Source organism: Thalassophryne amazonica, chromosome 15 (genome assembly GCF_902500255.1).
Source record: "Thalassophryne amazonica chromosome 15, fThaAma1.1, whole genome shotgun sequence".
In the NCBI taxonomy this organism is placed as follows: Eukaryota; Metazoa; Chordata; class Actinopteri; order Batrachoidiformes; family Batrachoididae; genus Thalassophryne; species Thalassophryne amazonica.
The window spans coordinates 13,670,305-13,687,290 of NC_047117.1; the positions used below are offsets into that span (position 1 = coordinate 13,670,305).

At 42.2% G+C, this 16,986-nt stretch overlaps 1 protein-coding gene across 3 annotated transcripts in view; it reads right to left on the reverse strand.

Annotated features, from left to right (window-relative positions):
* Window positions 1-16,986, reverse strand: part of grin2ab (glutamate receptor, ionotropic, N-methyl D-aspartate 2A, b) — a 320,679-nt gene that overhangs the window by 7,883 nt on the left and 295,810 nt on the right. For all 3 annotated transcript variants that reach the window (XM_034187352.1, XM_034187350.1, XM_034187351.1), the window contains 6 exons: window positions 15,747-15,900; window positions 12,684-12,809; window positions 8,785-9,014; window positions 7,490-7,650; window positions 3,329-3,516; window positions 941-1,179 (listed from right to left, as the gene is read on the reverse strand). In XM_034187352.1, coding sequence (XP_034043243.1) covers window positions 941-1,179; window positions 3,329-3,516; window positions 7,490-7,650; window positions 8,785-9,014; window positions 12,684-12,809; window positions 15,747-15,900 — 1,098 coding nt within the window. The remainder of the gene's footprint in view (window positions 1-940; window positions 1,180-3,328; window positions 3,517-7,489; window positions 7,651-8,784; window positions 9,015-12,683; window positions 12,810-15,746; window positions 15,901-16,986) is intronic.

Consider the following 16,986-nt stretch of genomic DNA (forward strand, 5'->3'; position numbering starts at 1 on the left):
GAAGGACAACATAAAACCATACCTGAAGAATGGATAGAATGTGTGGCTTGGGATGATATCAAAATTTATCATCTGCACTGCAAATTACTGATAGTAAACTTGAAACATTGTTCTACCGTCTCTCACAACCTTTGCAAAATCCATATTTTGGAACATAGTATGAGTTTCATATTTAAAGCCTAGTCGGTGCAGCATTTGTATGTGCACAAACATGAATGTTGCTTGTTATAAAGACAGTTCAGAGGAGAAGTTCAAAGCGGTACCTTTGTCAGTCTGTTTCTTCATCTCAGCAGATGCTCAATGAGCATTAACAAACAAAAATGTCAGGGGGCGCCGCACAATGACTTCAAACTGTAACTTGGGGCTTTAAGATGTTGATCAAGCTCCTGGTCAGAGAATTAAAACTACGACCCTCTGGTCATGAAGCTGGCAGCAGCGACATGAGGTACGATGTCTAATGACTTTGCAAACAGTCAAGTGTATGTCACTGAGACACATTTCTCTCACACACACGGTTTGCAGGCATTTTTTCTGCATTCACACAACTAAAATCCATTTAGCATGTTCCCATTTCCTCGCCACCTGAAGTGTCATCAACATTAGGCAGATTAGAGCGATAAACAGCTTTGATGCTTTTTATGCTTTTTGCATAAAATGAGACAAAACAGGGTAATTATGCAGCGTGTCGTACGACTGATGTTTGAATCGATGTTTTATGGGTGAGTAACAAACACCCAAAGGCTTGACACCTGTCTTCAAAGAAACTATCGACTTAAATATCAACACATTTGAATAATTTCCAAATAAATTCAAAGTTTGATTTCCCCTTCTCCCATTATTTGCTGATTTTTTTTCTTTCTCTGTGGATTATCTGAATGAATGAATGACCAATCACAGGGTTACCAGAAAACAGCCAGAAGATGAACTTCCTTTTCCTCACCCTGCTAATGGTGAACAGCAGACCAGGTCTTCCGGAACACACGCCGGTGAAGCAGTATCTCAGCCTCCAGTAGAACAGGTGTTCAGAGATGAAGGTGAGGATGGAGAGGCCCATGGCCGTGGCCAACATGTAGAAGACGCCTGCCATGTTGTCAACATCCAGCTGGCTGGACATGACCTCGTTCTTCTCATTGTGGCAGATTCCCGTCAGCCACTGGGCCTCCAGCTCTTCCATCTCACCTGTCAGGGAGGCAGAGAGGATGTGGGATTAAACCCTGGTCCCACTGAATAATGAACGATGAACAATGAGCCACATAGCATGCTTGTTTTTTGTATGAGTTGAGTTATTCAAAAGACGTGGGAGAATAGGGGCTGTTAGAGGAAGAATATTTGGCTAACGAGGCTCATCTCTGAGTGTGGGGCTAGAAAAAACAGCGTGTGGCAGTTCGTGTACGGGGAACTATGAGGACAAACAAGGATGTTAGAGGCATGTTAGTGGTGAGGACGAGGTTGTGAGAAGCCCATTATCTGAGTACCATGACGCCTACGAGGACAGGACAGGCTATTTTGGCTCCACACTCTTGCACACTTCGTCATGACAATCCCACCCGGTTTGTGCACTAGATGCTGCGTATATAAAATAGTTATTTTGTAGCGGATTAATCATTTTCTCTCAGAAATCACCCGTTGAAAACACCTCTAATCACTTCCGGAATCTCTCTCTCTCGTGCACTTCATGAGGTGGAACAGTCTAAAAGGTAATTATTTGTAATGTTTATATTGTAATGGATGCATGTTCATTACTTCTTCTGAGCAGCGGTAAAAGTATGTTTATGATTTAGCACCTCGTTATAATCGATCAGATGAACTGTGATGCGGTGTGCTGATGCAATCACTTGCACTCACACGCAGTGTTTTTTAATTGTTTGCACAATATTCATATACGTGGCTCATTATTCGAATAATCACTGACTTTTCTCACAATTCCATATGTGGCTCATTATTCAGTGCTGTATTATTCGGTGGGACCAGGGCTTTAAGAGGACATTAAGGTTTAATAATGAAAATAAAAAGAATGGATTAAGGAAGCAACAGGGGAAAAGTCGGCAGCGGGTTGGGTGGTAAGTTTGAGGAAAGCACGGAGGAGGTGCAGTGGATAAAAAAGGTGCACCGTAACAAAAAGGAGGAGGGGCTGGAACAAGGTGAAGTGGGAAATAGATTGTAATGGGAAGGAGCAAGGAGGTGGCATGAAAAGTGTTTGGAGAGAGGAGGTGGGAGAAGTGGTAGTGATGGAGTGATAGGGAAGGAAATAATGATCAGGCTGCCTGTGAGTGTGTGGGCGTTGGCCTGAAATAAAAAATTCCTGGTGGTTCAGCACTTTGATTTCAGCTCGTTCCCCTGCATCGGTTTGCACAGTTTAATATAAACACCAAGGTGAAAGTACGCGGTGGGCGCACACACGTGCACACGCATACAAAACAACACAGAGTAAAGATGATGAAACGGTGTGTTGAGACTGGCTCCTGATAGTGATGGAGGGGTGGAACAGCAGCAGGAAGGAGCCACCGAGCAAATTCAGGTCTCGATAGACATCAGGTAAAAAAAAAACCTGATGTGGAGAAGCTCTGCAGCGAGGCTCAGAAGCAGAAATCGCATTAAACACTGTCTTTTAATAGGCTGTTGTTAAACAAAAAATGATTTATTTTATCGCCTGAGCTACTATGTTGAAGCACAACGTCTGATTGGTGTACCTGGCTGAGGAGGGTATAAAAAAAGGAAGGGTGATATCACAGAAATGAACTTTAGTCATAATAAAAATACAAACGTACCTATTTCATGTTAATTTTTTGAAGTGATAGGCTGCAGCTATATGTTTTTTAAATTTCAAAGTGCGCTACCTTTTATTTTTGTTATTCTCCCAAAATGTGGAGACGACTCAAATAAGCCTGCACTGGTCTGTTCAATTTATTTCAAAGTATGCCTGCACAAGCCAGGGTCATTCTTTTTTCTTCTTTATAAGAGTTTGGTGTTTTCTTTTGTTTTACAAGTAGAAAAAGCAATAAAATGTTCACACTCTTCTCGGCCTGTCATTTCATAAATCCAACATAGACCATATAAACTTTATGAGTGGCGTCTTCATTCATGTTAAAGGTCAAATATATTTAAATTTTATTTGGTGGTACATTAGGCACAAATGGCTCTTTTGATAGTAAAAGAGATCCCTCCACGAGACCATCACTTCCCCCTTTGTTAGTTTTTGAAGTTTTTATAGTTTGATACACAGAGCACACATCCAAAAAGTAATGCAGATAACAAGAATAAATATGCAATAAAGTGTTTTTCGGCAAACATTTTACTTCGTTTGCTTGAATAGTTCCGCGTATCTCACCGTCTCCTATGATGCCCAGTATCGCCAGGTCAACGAGGCGTTTCCAGAAGGATCCTTTCTGTAGCGCGATACCGTATCCGGTGGTGGCAAAGATATAACCGCTGCCGATGGTTACCAGCTTACAGCCGTCGTCTCGACCTGCCATGTAGTTGAGCACGGCGGCATCATAGATGAAGGCATCCAGCTTTCTGTAAGAGCACAACATTACTAATTTATTATCCAGACCTAAAGTGGGTCAGTGCAGGAACAACAAAAGTCGCTAAAGCAGCTCATCATTTCAAACATTATTTGTTGCTTACTACTGTTTAAAACCTCGTCTTTTAAAATTATAATGATTAATCAAATCCATATGACATAAATAATCATAAGGTACTTTTGATTTGTCTCCAGTGCAAAGAGGATTATGTGAGATTTGAACCGATGATCCTCAGTGTTACTCCTGAGCCTTCAGCCCTCTAATAAACCGCACGTACGTTGTAGTGACCAAAGTAAAGCGTCAGTGCTCGTGAGCTTGCGCGGCTCCGCTTTATTGCACAGAGCTCAGCGTTGGTCGAGCAGAATTGGATTTGCTCACACAAATCAGATTTGCACTCAAGCACGAGTTGTGAGAGAGAGTGGCTTGTACAGTAAACACGCCTTTGTCCCCGCAGAGCTTCGCTCTTTTACTCGCAGGTTTTGTCATTACGCTGACGTGACGGGATGAATTAAAAACAGACAGAGCACAATTTGTACCTGATGCAGCTGTTCCCTTTTATGGACCCTAATCTGAATACAACTACGCTCAGCAAAAAGTGCAAATCGGATAAACGACTGTTTACCAAATACAATGAAATCAAGAACCACTAATACAGGCCAGCCTTCATAACTGCAGAACCTCCTAAAAGAATTAAATAAAAATAAATAAAATGTTATTATAAGACCAAAAAAGGTCATAATAAACTCTAGTGGCTGAGTACGTTAAAGACGTGTGCATCAATATGAATCTAAAGCAGTTTGCCAAATGCTGCCCTGGACTGCTGCAGAATGCATTCATTCATTTAATTCAAAGTGTGTCTAATTGGCCATTTCATGAGTAGGCTAAAATTTTCAATGCTACTGCAGAAGCATTTACATATTTGGACTATACAACCTATATATATATATTCAATGAGACATGAATAATTCATCCTGGAAATGATTTGAGAAGCTTAATGTTACGAAGAATGACACTGTTTCACATTTTGTCACATAATGTGTGCAAAAACAACAACAAAATGACAGGAAAATTTAAGTTAAAATATGATATTTTGCACAGTGCATTAAAGCTGGGTCAAAAACAGGATGACCTTGAGGTTCATGTGCATCGAAATTAGCCAAGGATGCTTAAAGAGGTGCAAAATCTTTTTTTTTTTCTTTTTAATAATTGCACTACAAGTTGAATTTAGGGCTGAAACAACTTGTTTTTCACTCCTGTGATGGACTCCAACATAATATGCCTGCTAAGGTGGTCTATACTGTTTGTGACATGCCCACCTGGGGAGAGACAGACAGACAGACATTCTCCACATGGATAGAAAGGGGCATGGCTAGCAGCAGCTCCTTTCCATTTGAAGAGACAGGCAGAGAAACATTTGCAGTATTCGCTCACACGTCAGAACCGCTGTTGGATGAAGAGCTCAACAAATTTCTCTCATAATTTTTCACTGGACTGAGGAAAGCAGACAGCAATCTATACACGAACAAGGCAGTGCACGGCATCAGGTATGGATTACATCATCAGGATTGTTTTTGAACTACAATATCTCACTGTTTTTGCAAGTTGACTAAGAACAATTTTGCATTGGATTGGACTGAATCTTATTGGTTAATCTTGTGAGATTTCAGACCGTATAATATCGGGGTAACGGTGGCAAAATATTCAACCATTTGTCATTTGGATGTATTACTCCGTGCCCTGACCGGTGTTCTGACGAGATGTCTTTCCTTTCGAATGTCATTCCTGTCCTCCGTGCAACTGCACATGCACACGCATGCACAATATTGTCAGGATGTCAAACTGTTGATTGCCAAAATAGGCAAATTTAAGCTACCATACAAAAGTATTGATGTGGATTCTGATACAGAATTACCATTTCACATTTGATGGATTTTCATATTTGATGGATTACTCCGCACCCTGACCACTGTTTGAGCGACACTGCCTTGGCTCGACGGTAAGCCTTGCCGACCAAATTACCTACAGGAAAATAAATCATGCAAATAATGGAATTGAATTAGAATGGGAATAACCCCCTCAATGTCTGACGATTTGCGGACATTCATGCTGTTAAATGGTCGCAAATGTCCGTTTTACGGCTCCACTAATGCGTCACCGTAAAACTCCTTTTTTCCGGCACCGCTTACGTGTCGCCGGTAAAGCTCAATTTGTGACCGTATAACCAGCATGAATGTCCACAAATCATCAGACACAAGGGGGTTATTCCCTAAATGTAAGTGCCTTTTCTCTTGTTTATAAATTAATAAAATATCACGTGATAAGGATCTATTTTAGGTGTTATATAAAACAAATAATGAATGTTTTTTTCATTTGTGCAGTGGAAAGAATATTTCATTCAGTGAAAGATGAAATGTTCCATTCAATGAGGCGTTGAATGGAACATTTCATCTTTCACCTCAATTCAGTTCAATTTATTTATTTTCAATTTGTTTAGTTTATATAGCACCAAATCACAACAAAGCTGCCTCAAGATGCTTCACACAAGTAAGGTCTAACCTTACCAACCTCTAGAGCAAGCACACAGGTGACAGTGGTAAGGAAAAACTCTCTCTGATGATGTTGAGGAAGAAACCTCAAGCAGACCAGACTCAAAGGGGTGACCCTCTGCATAGGCCATTCTACCAATAAGGTTTTACAATACAAAATACAACACAACAACAATCAATGAGAGTCCATGTAGGTGTCTAGTCCACCTCATGAAATATTCTTTCCATTGCACTCATAAACTCTATTTGTATACTAACTAACTTGGAAACAATCATTTTAAGGTGGAACCCAGAACCAAAAAATGTTAAAATACAGACTGTAGTCGAAACAAACTGATTCTGGTTTGAAGCCCTGCTGTTAAGTTCTACATGTGTATTTAACACACCTAATAGTTGATATTTGCTCACTGACAACACACACAGACATCTTCAACCATTTAGTCCAATTAAGGGTCATAGAGTCATAGAGCACGAGGCAAGGTACATCCTGGACCCCAGGATGCCAGTCTGTCACAGGGCCACAAAGAGACAAGCAAACACATTCAGACCCACTCACACACCTACGGACAATTTAAAGATTCCAATCCACCTAACCTGCATGTCTTTGGATGTGGGAGGAAACCAGAGCACCTGGAGGAAACCCACGCAAACACGGGGACAACATGCAAACTCCACACAGAAAGGCCACAGGCGGGAATTAAACCATGACCTTCTCGCTGTGAGACAACAGTGCTAACTAAGCCACCGTGCTGCCTCACTGACAGCACGTAACCTTTAAACCAGAGTGATTTGAAAAGTGATGCTTATTTCAAAAGATACAGCAAAAAATGTTGATGGACAGCCTGAAAGCTACCATCAACTATGATACCACGCTTTTAGCCAAACTTTGTTTGTAGATAAGAGCGACTAAACCAAGAGACAAAACTCTATTTCAAAGTTAATGTGAAAGGAGGAAGAAAATAGTTTCATTATATGTGGGAAGAATTGCCTTCAGATCAAAGCCTGCTAAGCTTAATGAACAAATAAATGCACTGCAGTCTATTAGTCTATTAATTATTAGCACTGCAGTCTTCTATTACTGCACGTTTAGCAGGGGGCATAAAGGTAGCTGAATCCAGACAAATTGCACTCTGCCTCTTTTGGCAGCTTCCTCTTTCCAGTAGCAACAAGACTATAATGAGCACTAGCAGACAGCGTGAGCATTTTAGCGTCAGCGAGAGAAACAGTTCAGCACCATTACTGCAACGTTTTTGCAGGAGCTTGTGTTGGACCCCACAGAGCCAAAGATTCTGCTCGTCGAAATGCTTTTTGTTTTTCGGTGGTTTGTTTTTACACGGTTTCACCAAGACGTGCCTCCTGCAAACGGAAGTCTTCTCTCAGGTGGAATAAATCTCAACTTGACATTGAGGTTTTCATTACCCAGTCTTGAGGCTGACGAGCGCGTCCTGCACCCCGTTCTGATGGTATTTGGTCATGTACTGGTGCATATCTGGGTAGTTTTTCTTGATGTTGCGCTCCGTGCTGCCGTTAGGAACCGTTCCAAAGCGAAACGGAGGGGAATAGGAGTACGGACTCTGAAACTGCAGAGAGAGAGAAAGAAAGAAAGATCAGACGTGAAGGGGAGCGTGGTGATGGGAGGACAGAAGAAGAAAAGCCAAAAGGAGGCAAGTAGACGATGAGAAGGAGAAGGAGAGAATGGGACAATGAGAGGGATCAAAAGTGTGAAAGTGAGAGAGACAAATGTAGAAGAAGAATGACAAGAAGAGACAGAGGAGAAAAAAGGATTGGGGGGGTCAGTGGCGTGAACTCATCAGTCATCATCATTGCGTGTCCAACGTAGCGTAAGACTGGCTGTAGTTCTGCTGACACTGCCAGGCTCGGCACACACACACACACACACACACACACACACACACACACACACACACACACACACACACACACACACACACACACACACACACACACACACACACACACACACACACACATGTGGCTTTGATCTCTCCAACCTGTGAATGCGTGCATGTGTGCGCCATTGGGTCTGCTGTGCTGGCAGTGTTACCGCGGTGACAGCTACAGCCAGAGGGTTTGGACTGTTGAAGCCCCGGGCCGCTCCCTGGAGACTCCCGTCTGGCCGTAGGGCTGGCATCCATTACAAGGGAAACCCTGACTGCGAGTGCATTTAGTTTGTGCGACACATCTGCTCCTACAGTGCATCCAGAGAGTATTTACAGCGCTTCACTTTTTCCACATGTTGTTATGCTACAGCCTTATTCCAAAATGGATGAAATTAAATTTTTTTTTTCACTCAAAATTATACTCACAACACCCCATGTTGAGTAGAATTTTTTCATCACAACAAAATTAATTTTTTTCTTATGCAAATCTATTAAAAATTAAAAACTAATAAGTATTCCAATTAAGCTGTAGAAACATTTTAAGGATGATCAGTGGAAACAGGATGCACCTGTGCTTAATGTTGAGCTTCATGGCAAAGGCTTTGAATATTATGTGCATGTGATTTCTTTTTTTTTTTTTTAATAAATCTGCAAAAAAACCCACAACTTTTTTCACATTGTCATTATGGGGTATTGTGTGTAGAATTTTGAGGAAAAGTTGAATTTTATCCATTTTGGAATAAGGCGTTAACAAAATGTGGAAAAGTTGAATCGCTATGAATACTTTATGCACTATATGTGTGATAATCCCACCTTCTTGTCAGACAGCCCAGTCACTTGGTCCACAAACTCTTCCTGGATCATGAAGGCGGCCAGGTTGGCAGTGTAGGAGGCCAGAAAGATCACGGCAAAGAAGGCCCACACGGACACGATGAACTTACTGGTGGTGCCCTTTGGGTTCTGCACCGGCACAGAATTGTTGAACACGAGGCCCCACAAGAGCCACACTGCCTTACCGATGGTGAACGATGGACCGTGCGGGTCTGAGGGGAAGCAGAGCATGGGAGAACAACAACATGTGCTGAAATACAGTGGAGAGGCAGGTAAAGGAAGCCTAAAGCTGCATTCCCATTTTGAAAAACAACACCAGTGCTATTGGCTTGACAGTAATCAATGACAGGATCATTTGAGGACAAGAATTCAACATGGACTTGCTTTCACCCGCATCTGTTCATTGGATTTTTAACAGGATTATGGAGACTTGGCATGGGCCAAAGAAGAACTCATTAAATATTTGTTTATAGCTAAAGAAGTGACTCACAGGCAGTGTTTCCCAATCCTGGTCCTCGGGACCCAACATACTGCACATTTTCTATTTGTCCCTGAACTCATCAGAGTAGATCAGTTCAGTCAGATCAGCCAATCAACAGCTGACTGATCATGTCAGCAATGTCAGAATTTCAACAATCAATTCAACAGATAATATATATATATATATATATATATATATATATATATATATATATATATATATATATATATATACTGAGATGTTCATGAGGAACTCTCATGAACATCTCATCTTATTGTTGACAACCAGAGGCTGAAATAAAGGGTGAAATGTGCAACTAAAGTGGTTCTGACTTTTGACCGCAGGCACGCACTGACACATTCACGCATGCACGGACCTCCTTTTCTCTGCACGCCTGGAGACATTTTCAAAAAAAGGATTGTGTTTCTCTAATGTGAAATATGTCTTTAAAAAATGGTACAGTGTAGCTGCCAATGGTGCTGTTCCTAAAGTGCTCAAAATTTCCTGTCCTAGGAGGAAGCGTTGGCCTGAACAGTGCTGTCTCACTGTCAATACCTCTATTACGATGTTCTTGAGAAATATCTTCTGGCTCCCAGTTTTTCAGATTATCTGTGCTGCTCAGCCATCTGTTAACCTGCAGCTTGAACATTTTCTTCTACCCATCCCCAAACCTTTGCCTTTCAATCGCCATTGCATTGAGTACTTGTTTGCAGTTAGATACCATTCCAGATGACCCCTCCCTATTTATCTAGGTTTGGGATCAGACCCAACATGGGCGACTCTTTGTTCCTGGTGCATAGAGTTAATTCTTCATGGTGTAGGGTTTGGTACGAGGTCTCTTCAGAGGATCCTTGGGTACTGCTGGAATGACGCTGTGTCAAACAAACTTTTACTTCGGGGCACTCAGATGAGGCTCACTACTTGCAATGTGAGGGAACATCAGCTCTGGCACTTTGGACATGATCCAACACACAGGAGATTCAGTGCTGAGGAGCCTACAAGGGAACACCCATGTTTCACCTGGTTATTTTATTTATTTATTTTTTTAAGTGGGTAAGGACTGGTTGTTTGCCTGGACAGTTCCATCCAGGAGAGTAGGCGTTTCTGCGGTGTGATAGATGGGGTGATGCGTGGCACCAGTATGTGTTCCCAGACCTGACGTTGCCTCACCTGACATGTTCTAGGCTTTGCTACAATACTGATAATAATACAATAACAGGGGATGAGGTTCATGGAATGTTGTTTCTCTTTGCAAGGATTATGATCTTATATATCAAAGTTGGTGAACAAATAGTGTGTGTAGCTCAGTGGGATAGTAGTTGGCCTATCAATATGTGGGCCTGGGTTCAAATCCTACTCCCACTACTGGTCTGTGTATTTGGACAACATTTCTTCTGCTTAGTCTTTGGTTACCCAGCTGTAAAAGGGTACTGGCTCTGGCTTTCAAATTATCCTGTGATGGACTAGAGGAGTCATAGACTGTAACCTGCTTCACACAACAGTATTGGAGAATAACCAGAAACTCTTCAGCCTGTATAGGATTTAGAACAAATAGGCCATCCATTATTTGTGTTTGACTCACAAAAAGCACCCAACGCACCATGGAAACCCCTGGGTCTTGGATGGTAACCATCCAGCAGGCAACTATTCCATCCCCACCTCTCGAAATAACCATCTATCTGCTGCAGACAGGTGAAATGTGGGCATCTCCTTGGCCTTCTCCAGTCAAAGAGGTCCTCAACACTGAGGCACCTACATGCTGGATTATGCCCAAGAGAAACACACCACATGGCTAAAATGTCAAAGCTGATGTTTCCTCAGACTGCAAGTGATATTCCTCTTCAGAATTTCTCTGAGTAACTGTTCATTTGACACAAAATCATTCCAGTGGTACCCAAAGATCCTCCTAAGAGACCTAGTACGAAAGATATCAAATCAAATCAAATCAATTTTATTTATATAGCGCCAAATCACAACAAACAGTTGCCCCAAGGCGCTTTATATTATAAGGCAAAAGCCATACAATAATTACAGAAAAACCCCAACGGACAAAACGACCCCCTGTGAGCAAGCACTTGGCGACATTGGGAAGGAATCCAGTCATTCATTTAGATCACTGGTTAATCTCCAAGTCTCACAACCATACAGTCAGACAGGAAGCAGCAGGACCTTAAATACACAGACCTTTGTTATCCTACAAAAATACTGGCAACTCCAAACACCTTTTTTCAATTGCCTCATGACTTGACGAGCTCTTTCCAGGAATCTCTTAATCTCAAAGGATGGGGAGGAGAAAAATGGATGTTTCTACAAGTTGAACACAAGTTTCATGCACATAGATACAGTTCTGATGGGCGAGTCCAGAAAGTCACTGAAAGCCTCGATTCTAGTATTAATCCTGGACAACTGCAAACTCAAGACATCCTGAGACCTCACTCAGCTTCTCAAGTGCTGCAATCAGGGTTTCCACTGATTTCACAAAGATCACAGCATCATCCATGAAAGTCAGTAAATCTTTCCTCACCAACAAACACATTGGTGCTGGTTTCCACAACCCAACACCTAGGCTAGGATGCAAGAAAACCTGTAAAATCCCAAGCATGTGAACACTGAACATTCCACAGATTTCCTACACGTTATTTGTTTGGGATCAGCTCATTATCATAGTTTGTCGTCCAAAATTACTGGAGATACCTGAATCAGTTTTAACAATTGAAATCTGCAAATGGTCTTCAAAAACAGTGTTGCCTGTTGCCTTTTCCGTTTTCATAAATTTGTCTTCGCTATGGAGTCTTCAAAGCTGACAGGCAAAGTCAAATCAGAAACTTGATAAAAATTACAATTTACAAAAATGCTTGTGAGAATTGTGAGTAACTGTTAAAATTCACTATTCTCATTTCAGAGTGGCCTTTTGTTGTGGCCAGCCTAAGGCACACCTGTGCAATAATCATGCTGTCTAATCAGCATCTTGATATGCCACATGTGTGAGCTGGGATGGATTATCTCGGTAAAGGAGAAGTGCTCACTAACATAGATTTAGACAGATTTGGGAACAATATTTGAGAGAAATATATCTTTTGTGTAGAAAAATTGGAGAAAAAAAACAAAAGTGTTGCATTTACAATGTTAAATGAAGTTAAAATGTAATTTGGCACGAACGCAATATTTATTTCCAATTCACCACCAGCAGAGCGGCTCCTGAATTTGATAAGTGATGATGCGCCAGATTACAGTCGGGATGTCTGACTTGTTTCTGCTCGCTAATACAAGCAGAAGTGTCTAAACTCATGGCAATAATAAGTCAATTGATTTGCTTTTGGGGAAGCTTAGACGTGTACTTGTGGCTCCGGGGAGAGTCGATAAGGTGCAAAGTATCCAGTTTTCGTGTCTGTACGCTCACCTTTGCCTTGGGCCAAGTTGCGATTGAAGCCCAGCGGACTGACAAACTCAAAGAGGAAGACAGCGATGGCGGTGACAATGAGCAGCATCACAAACATCATCACCCAAACGGATGCACTGAAGGGCTCTGAGAGGTGGGAGGGAGAAGAGTAGCAGAGTTAAAAAGAAATCAAGTACGCCGCCCAGAAGCGGCGCTCACAAAAAAAAAAAAGCGAGGGGTGAAGACAGGCTCCGATAAATAAAGGGGTAAAAAAAGGGGGGGAATGGGGAAGATAAAGCGAGGAAAAGATGATAGAGAGAAGACAGAGCGGGAGGAAAGAGTGAGACACGGGAGGAGGGGAAGAGGGGGGAGTTAGTCACAGAGAGTTTGACGGCGCACATTTCCATATTTCTCATTATTCCCTTGGATGAGAGCTGAGAGAGAGAGAGGCCTTGGGCAGGGGAAGGGGGAAGAGAAAGAAGAATCAAACTCTGAGTGATCTGATGTGCCCTGCTGTGGGCATGTATGTAATCTATTTGTGCACGCGAGAGGAGGGAGACCCTGCATGGGTGCGTGTCAGCTGTGTTTGGCGTGCAGGGGGCAGGAGTTTAGAGAGCGGGACGAGCGCCAGAGACAATCGACACAGACGAGTCATACGTGTCCGCATGTCGCTACATGTGCAAGTACACGACCGCTAGAGTTAGCCAACCCTGAGAGATTGTGCGCTGAGCTGCCTCTAATATGAGCACCAGAGATACTGAACCGTCACTGATACCCTGTCCAGACGTAACCCGCCGTACAAAAACCACAACGTTTAGCATACATACAACCGTGATGCATACATTCCACCCCTCCCCCCCACACACATTTGTGCAGGTTCACCCCCAACACACACACATGGTCCAATGCGTCCCCTCAATGCCCGCCGAGCTCTGATGACAACACAACACATTAGGCAAGCGTTTCAGCTCCTAGTCATCTGAACAAGTGGAGGAGAGGAGGCGAGAGGAGCAGGGAGGAGAGGATGGAGAAAGCTTTGTCTGAACCGACTTTTCAAAAACAGCTGGCACGCTCCACTTCCTCTGCTCTGGTGGAAATATTAATGTGCTTAGGGTGTTGAGGCCCAGATAAAGTCAGAGTACAAGTAGAATTTGGCCAGCGTATTCTGCCTGAATAAAATATTCCATTTTATCCATGGAATTTTGCTAACATGCAAGCACCTTCCATTTTCTTCCCACAGTCATCAGTTTGTAGGAGGACATGCAGTGAGAAAAGCCTTTAGCACTTTAATGTATACAGTGTATCTGGAAAGTATTCACAGCACTTCACTTTTACCACGTTTTGTTATGTTACAGCCTTATTCCAAAATGGACTAAATTCACTTTTTTCCCCCTCAAAATTCTACTCACAGCACCCCATAATGACAACATGAAAAGGGTTTTTCCCCAAATTTATTAAAAACAAACAAAAAACTAAGAAATCACATGGATATAAGTATTCACACCCTTTTCTCAATACTTTGTTGATGCACCTTTGGCAGCAATTACAGCCTCAAGTCTTCTTGAATATGATGCCACAAGCTTGATGCACCTATCTTTGGGTAGTTTTGTCCATTCTTCTTTGCAGCACCTCTCAAGCTCCATCAGGTTGGATGGGGAGCGTCGGTGCACACCCATTTTCAGATCTGTCCAGAGATGTTCAATCAGATTCAGGTCTGGGCTCTGGCTGGGCCACACAAGGACATTCACTGAATTGTCTTGAAGCCACTCCTTTGATATCTTGGCTGTGTGTTTAGGGTCACTGTTCTGCTGAAAGATGAACTGTCACCCCAGTCTGAGGTCAAGAGCACTCTGGAGCAGGTTTTCATCCAGGATGTCTCTGTACATTGCTGCATTCATCTTTCCCTCAATCCTGACTAGTCTCAGTTCCTGCTGTCGAAAAACATCCCCACAGCATGATGCTGCCACCACCATGGTTCACTGTAGGGATGGTGCTTGGTTTCCTCCAAACATGATGCCTGGTATTCACACAAAAGAGTTCAATCTTTGTCTCATCAGACCACAGAATTTTGTTTTTCATGGTCTGAGAGTCCTTCAGGTGCCTTTTGTCAAACTCCAGGTGGGCTGCCATGTGCCTTTTACTAAGGAGTGGGTTCTGTCTGGCAACTCAACCATACAGGTCTTATTGGTGGATTGCTGCAGCTATGGTTGTCCTTGTGGAAGGTTCTCCTCTCTCCACAGAGGAATGCTGGAGCCATTCTCCCCAGTCGCTCAGTTTTGACGGGCGGCCAGCTCTATGAAGAGTCGTGGTGATCCGAACTCCTTCCATTTACACATGATGGAGGCCACTGTGCCTTCAAAGCAGCAGAAATGTTTCTGTACCATTCCCCAGATTTGTGCCTTGTGACAATCATGTCTCAGAGGTCTACAGACAATTCCTTTGACTTCATGCTTGGATTGTGCTCTGACATGCACTGTCAACTGTGGGATCTTCTATGTAGACAGGTGTGTGTCTTTCCAAATCATGTCCAATCAACTGAATTTACCCCAGGTGGGCTCTAATTAAGCTGTAGAAACATTTTAAAGATGATCAGTGGAAAGAGGACGCACCTGAACTCAGTTTTGAGCTTCATGGCAAAATCTGTGAATACTTATGTGATTTTGTCATTTTTTTTTACTTTTAATAAATTTGCATCAATCTCAAAAGCACTTTTTCACATTGTCATTATGGGGTATTGTGTGTACAATGTTCAGCAATCTTGGAATAAGGCTGTAACATAAAAATGTGTAAAGTGAAGCACTCTGAATATTTTACAGATGCACTGTACTGTATCATTGAACCAATAATAATAATAATAATAATAATAATAATAATAATATAATTAATTTTCAGATCATGTTTTATGTGCTACAGCAGAGAAATGAAGAATAACAGAATAATACAGAAATCAATCTCTTTTGGAAACATTAAACCTAAACACATTATTTTTTGTGAAATGTAAAAAGTTGCACTTTGGAAAGAGGTTAAATACAGTGAAAGAGAAAACATTTGCAACTGAGAGAGGAATGAGTGCGATAGAGTTACCAAGGAAGGCAGAAGGAGAGACTGTCCCATTGCTACGTGAGACCATCACACTGATGCCAGTCTCAACAAAGGGCACGGAGAAGTCAATGACCTCAGACCTTTCTTCATTGATGGTCAATGAACCAACGGCCATTACTGCCTTCTTATACACCACCTGGTAGAAAGAGAGAACAACAGTATAAGTTTATTGTTTAAGGATCTTTGGCCCATTCTTGGGCCGACTGTGCTGGAAATTGTTAACCTTTCTCTAAACTCTGGATATGTTCCAAATTGTTTTAAATCTGCAGTGGTTAAACCACTACTCAAGAAATCTAATCTTGATCGTGGTGTATTGAAAAATTATAGGCCAATATCAAATCTATCATTCTGCTCTAAAATTCTGGAAAAGGTGGTTTCACGGCAGCTTGTGGACTATCTTACTGAGAATGACCTTTTTGAGCCACTGCAGTCTGCTTTTAGAAAACATCACTCCACAGAAACAGCACTTATTAAAGTAGTTAATGATCTTCTGCGAGCAATGGACTCGGATACTACTATAGTACTGGTGTTGCTGGGTACTGCATTTGACACCGTTGATCATCATATTCTACTTGATAGGCTAGAAAACTGTTTCGGGATTACTGGAACTGCTCTTGCGTGGTTGACGTCTCATCTGTCTGGTCGTTCCCACTGTGTTTTGTGCAACGACACTACCTCTGATTTTAGGGGCATGAAGTTCGGGGTTCCGCAGGGATCCGTTCTGGGTCCCCTGCTTTTTTCCCTGTATATGGCACCCCTTGGGAACATTTTGCGGCATTTTCGGGTTGCTTTTCATTGCTATGCTGATGACATTCAGTTGTATATGCCGATAGCTGCTGGAAATCCTGTCCACATAAAATCTTTACAGGACTGTCTTGCAGCAGTTAGAAGTTGGACGTCTAGCAACTTTCTACTTTTGAACTCTGATAAGACTGAAATGATGGTTCTTGGTCCAGCAAGACATCGGCATCAATTTGATCAGCTGACGCTTAGCCTAGGCTCGTGTGTTATATATCATACTGACAGGGTGAGGAACCTTGGGATAATTTTTGATCCTATGTTGTCCTTTGACCTCCACATTAGGGATATTATGAGGACTGCTTTCTTTCATCTAAGAAATATAGCAAAGATTCGTCCCATCCTGTCTATGGCTGATGCTGAGACTCTGGTTCATGCTTTTGTCTCTTCTAGATTGGACTATTGTAATGCTTTGTTTTCTGGT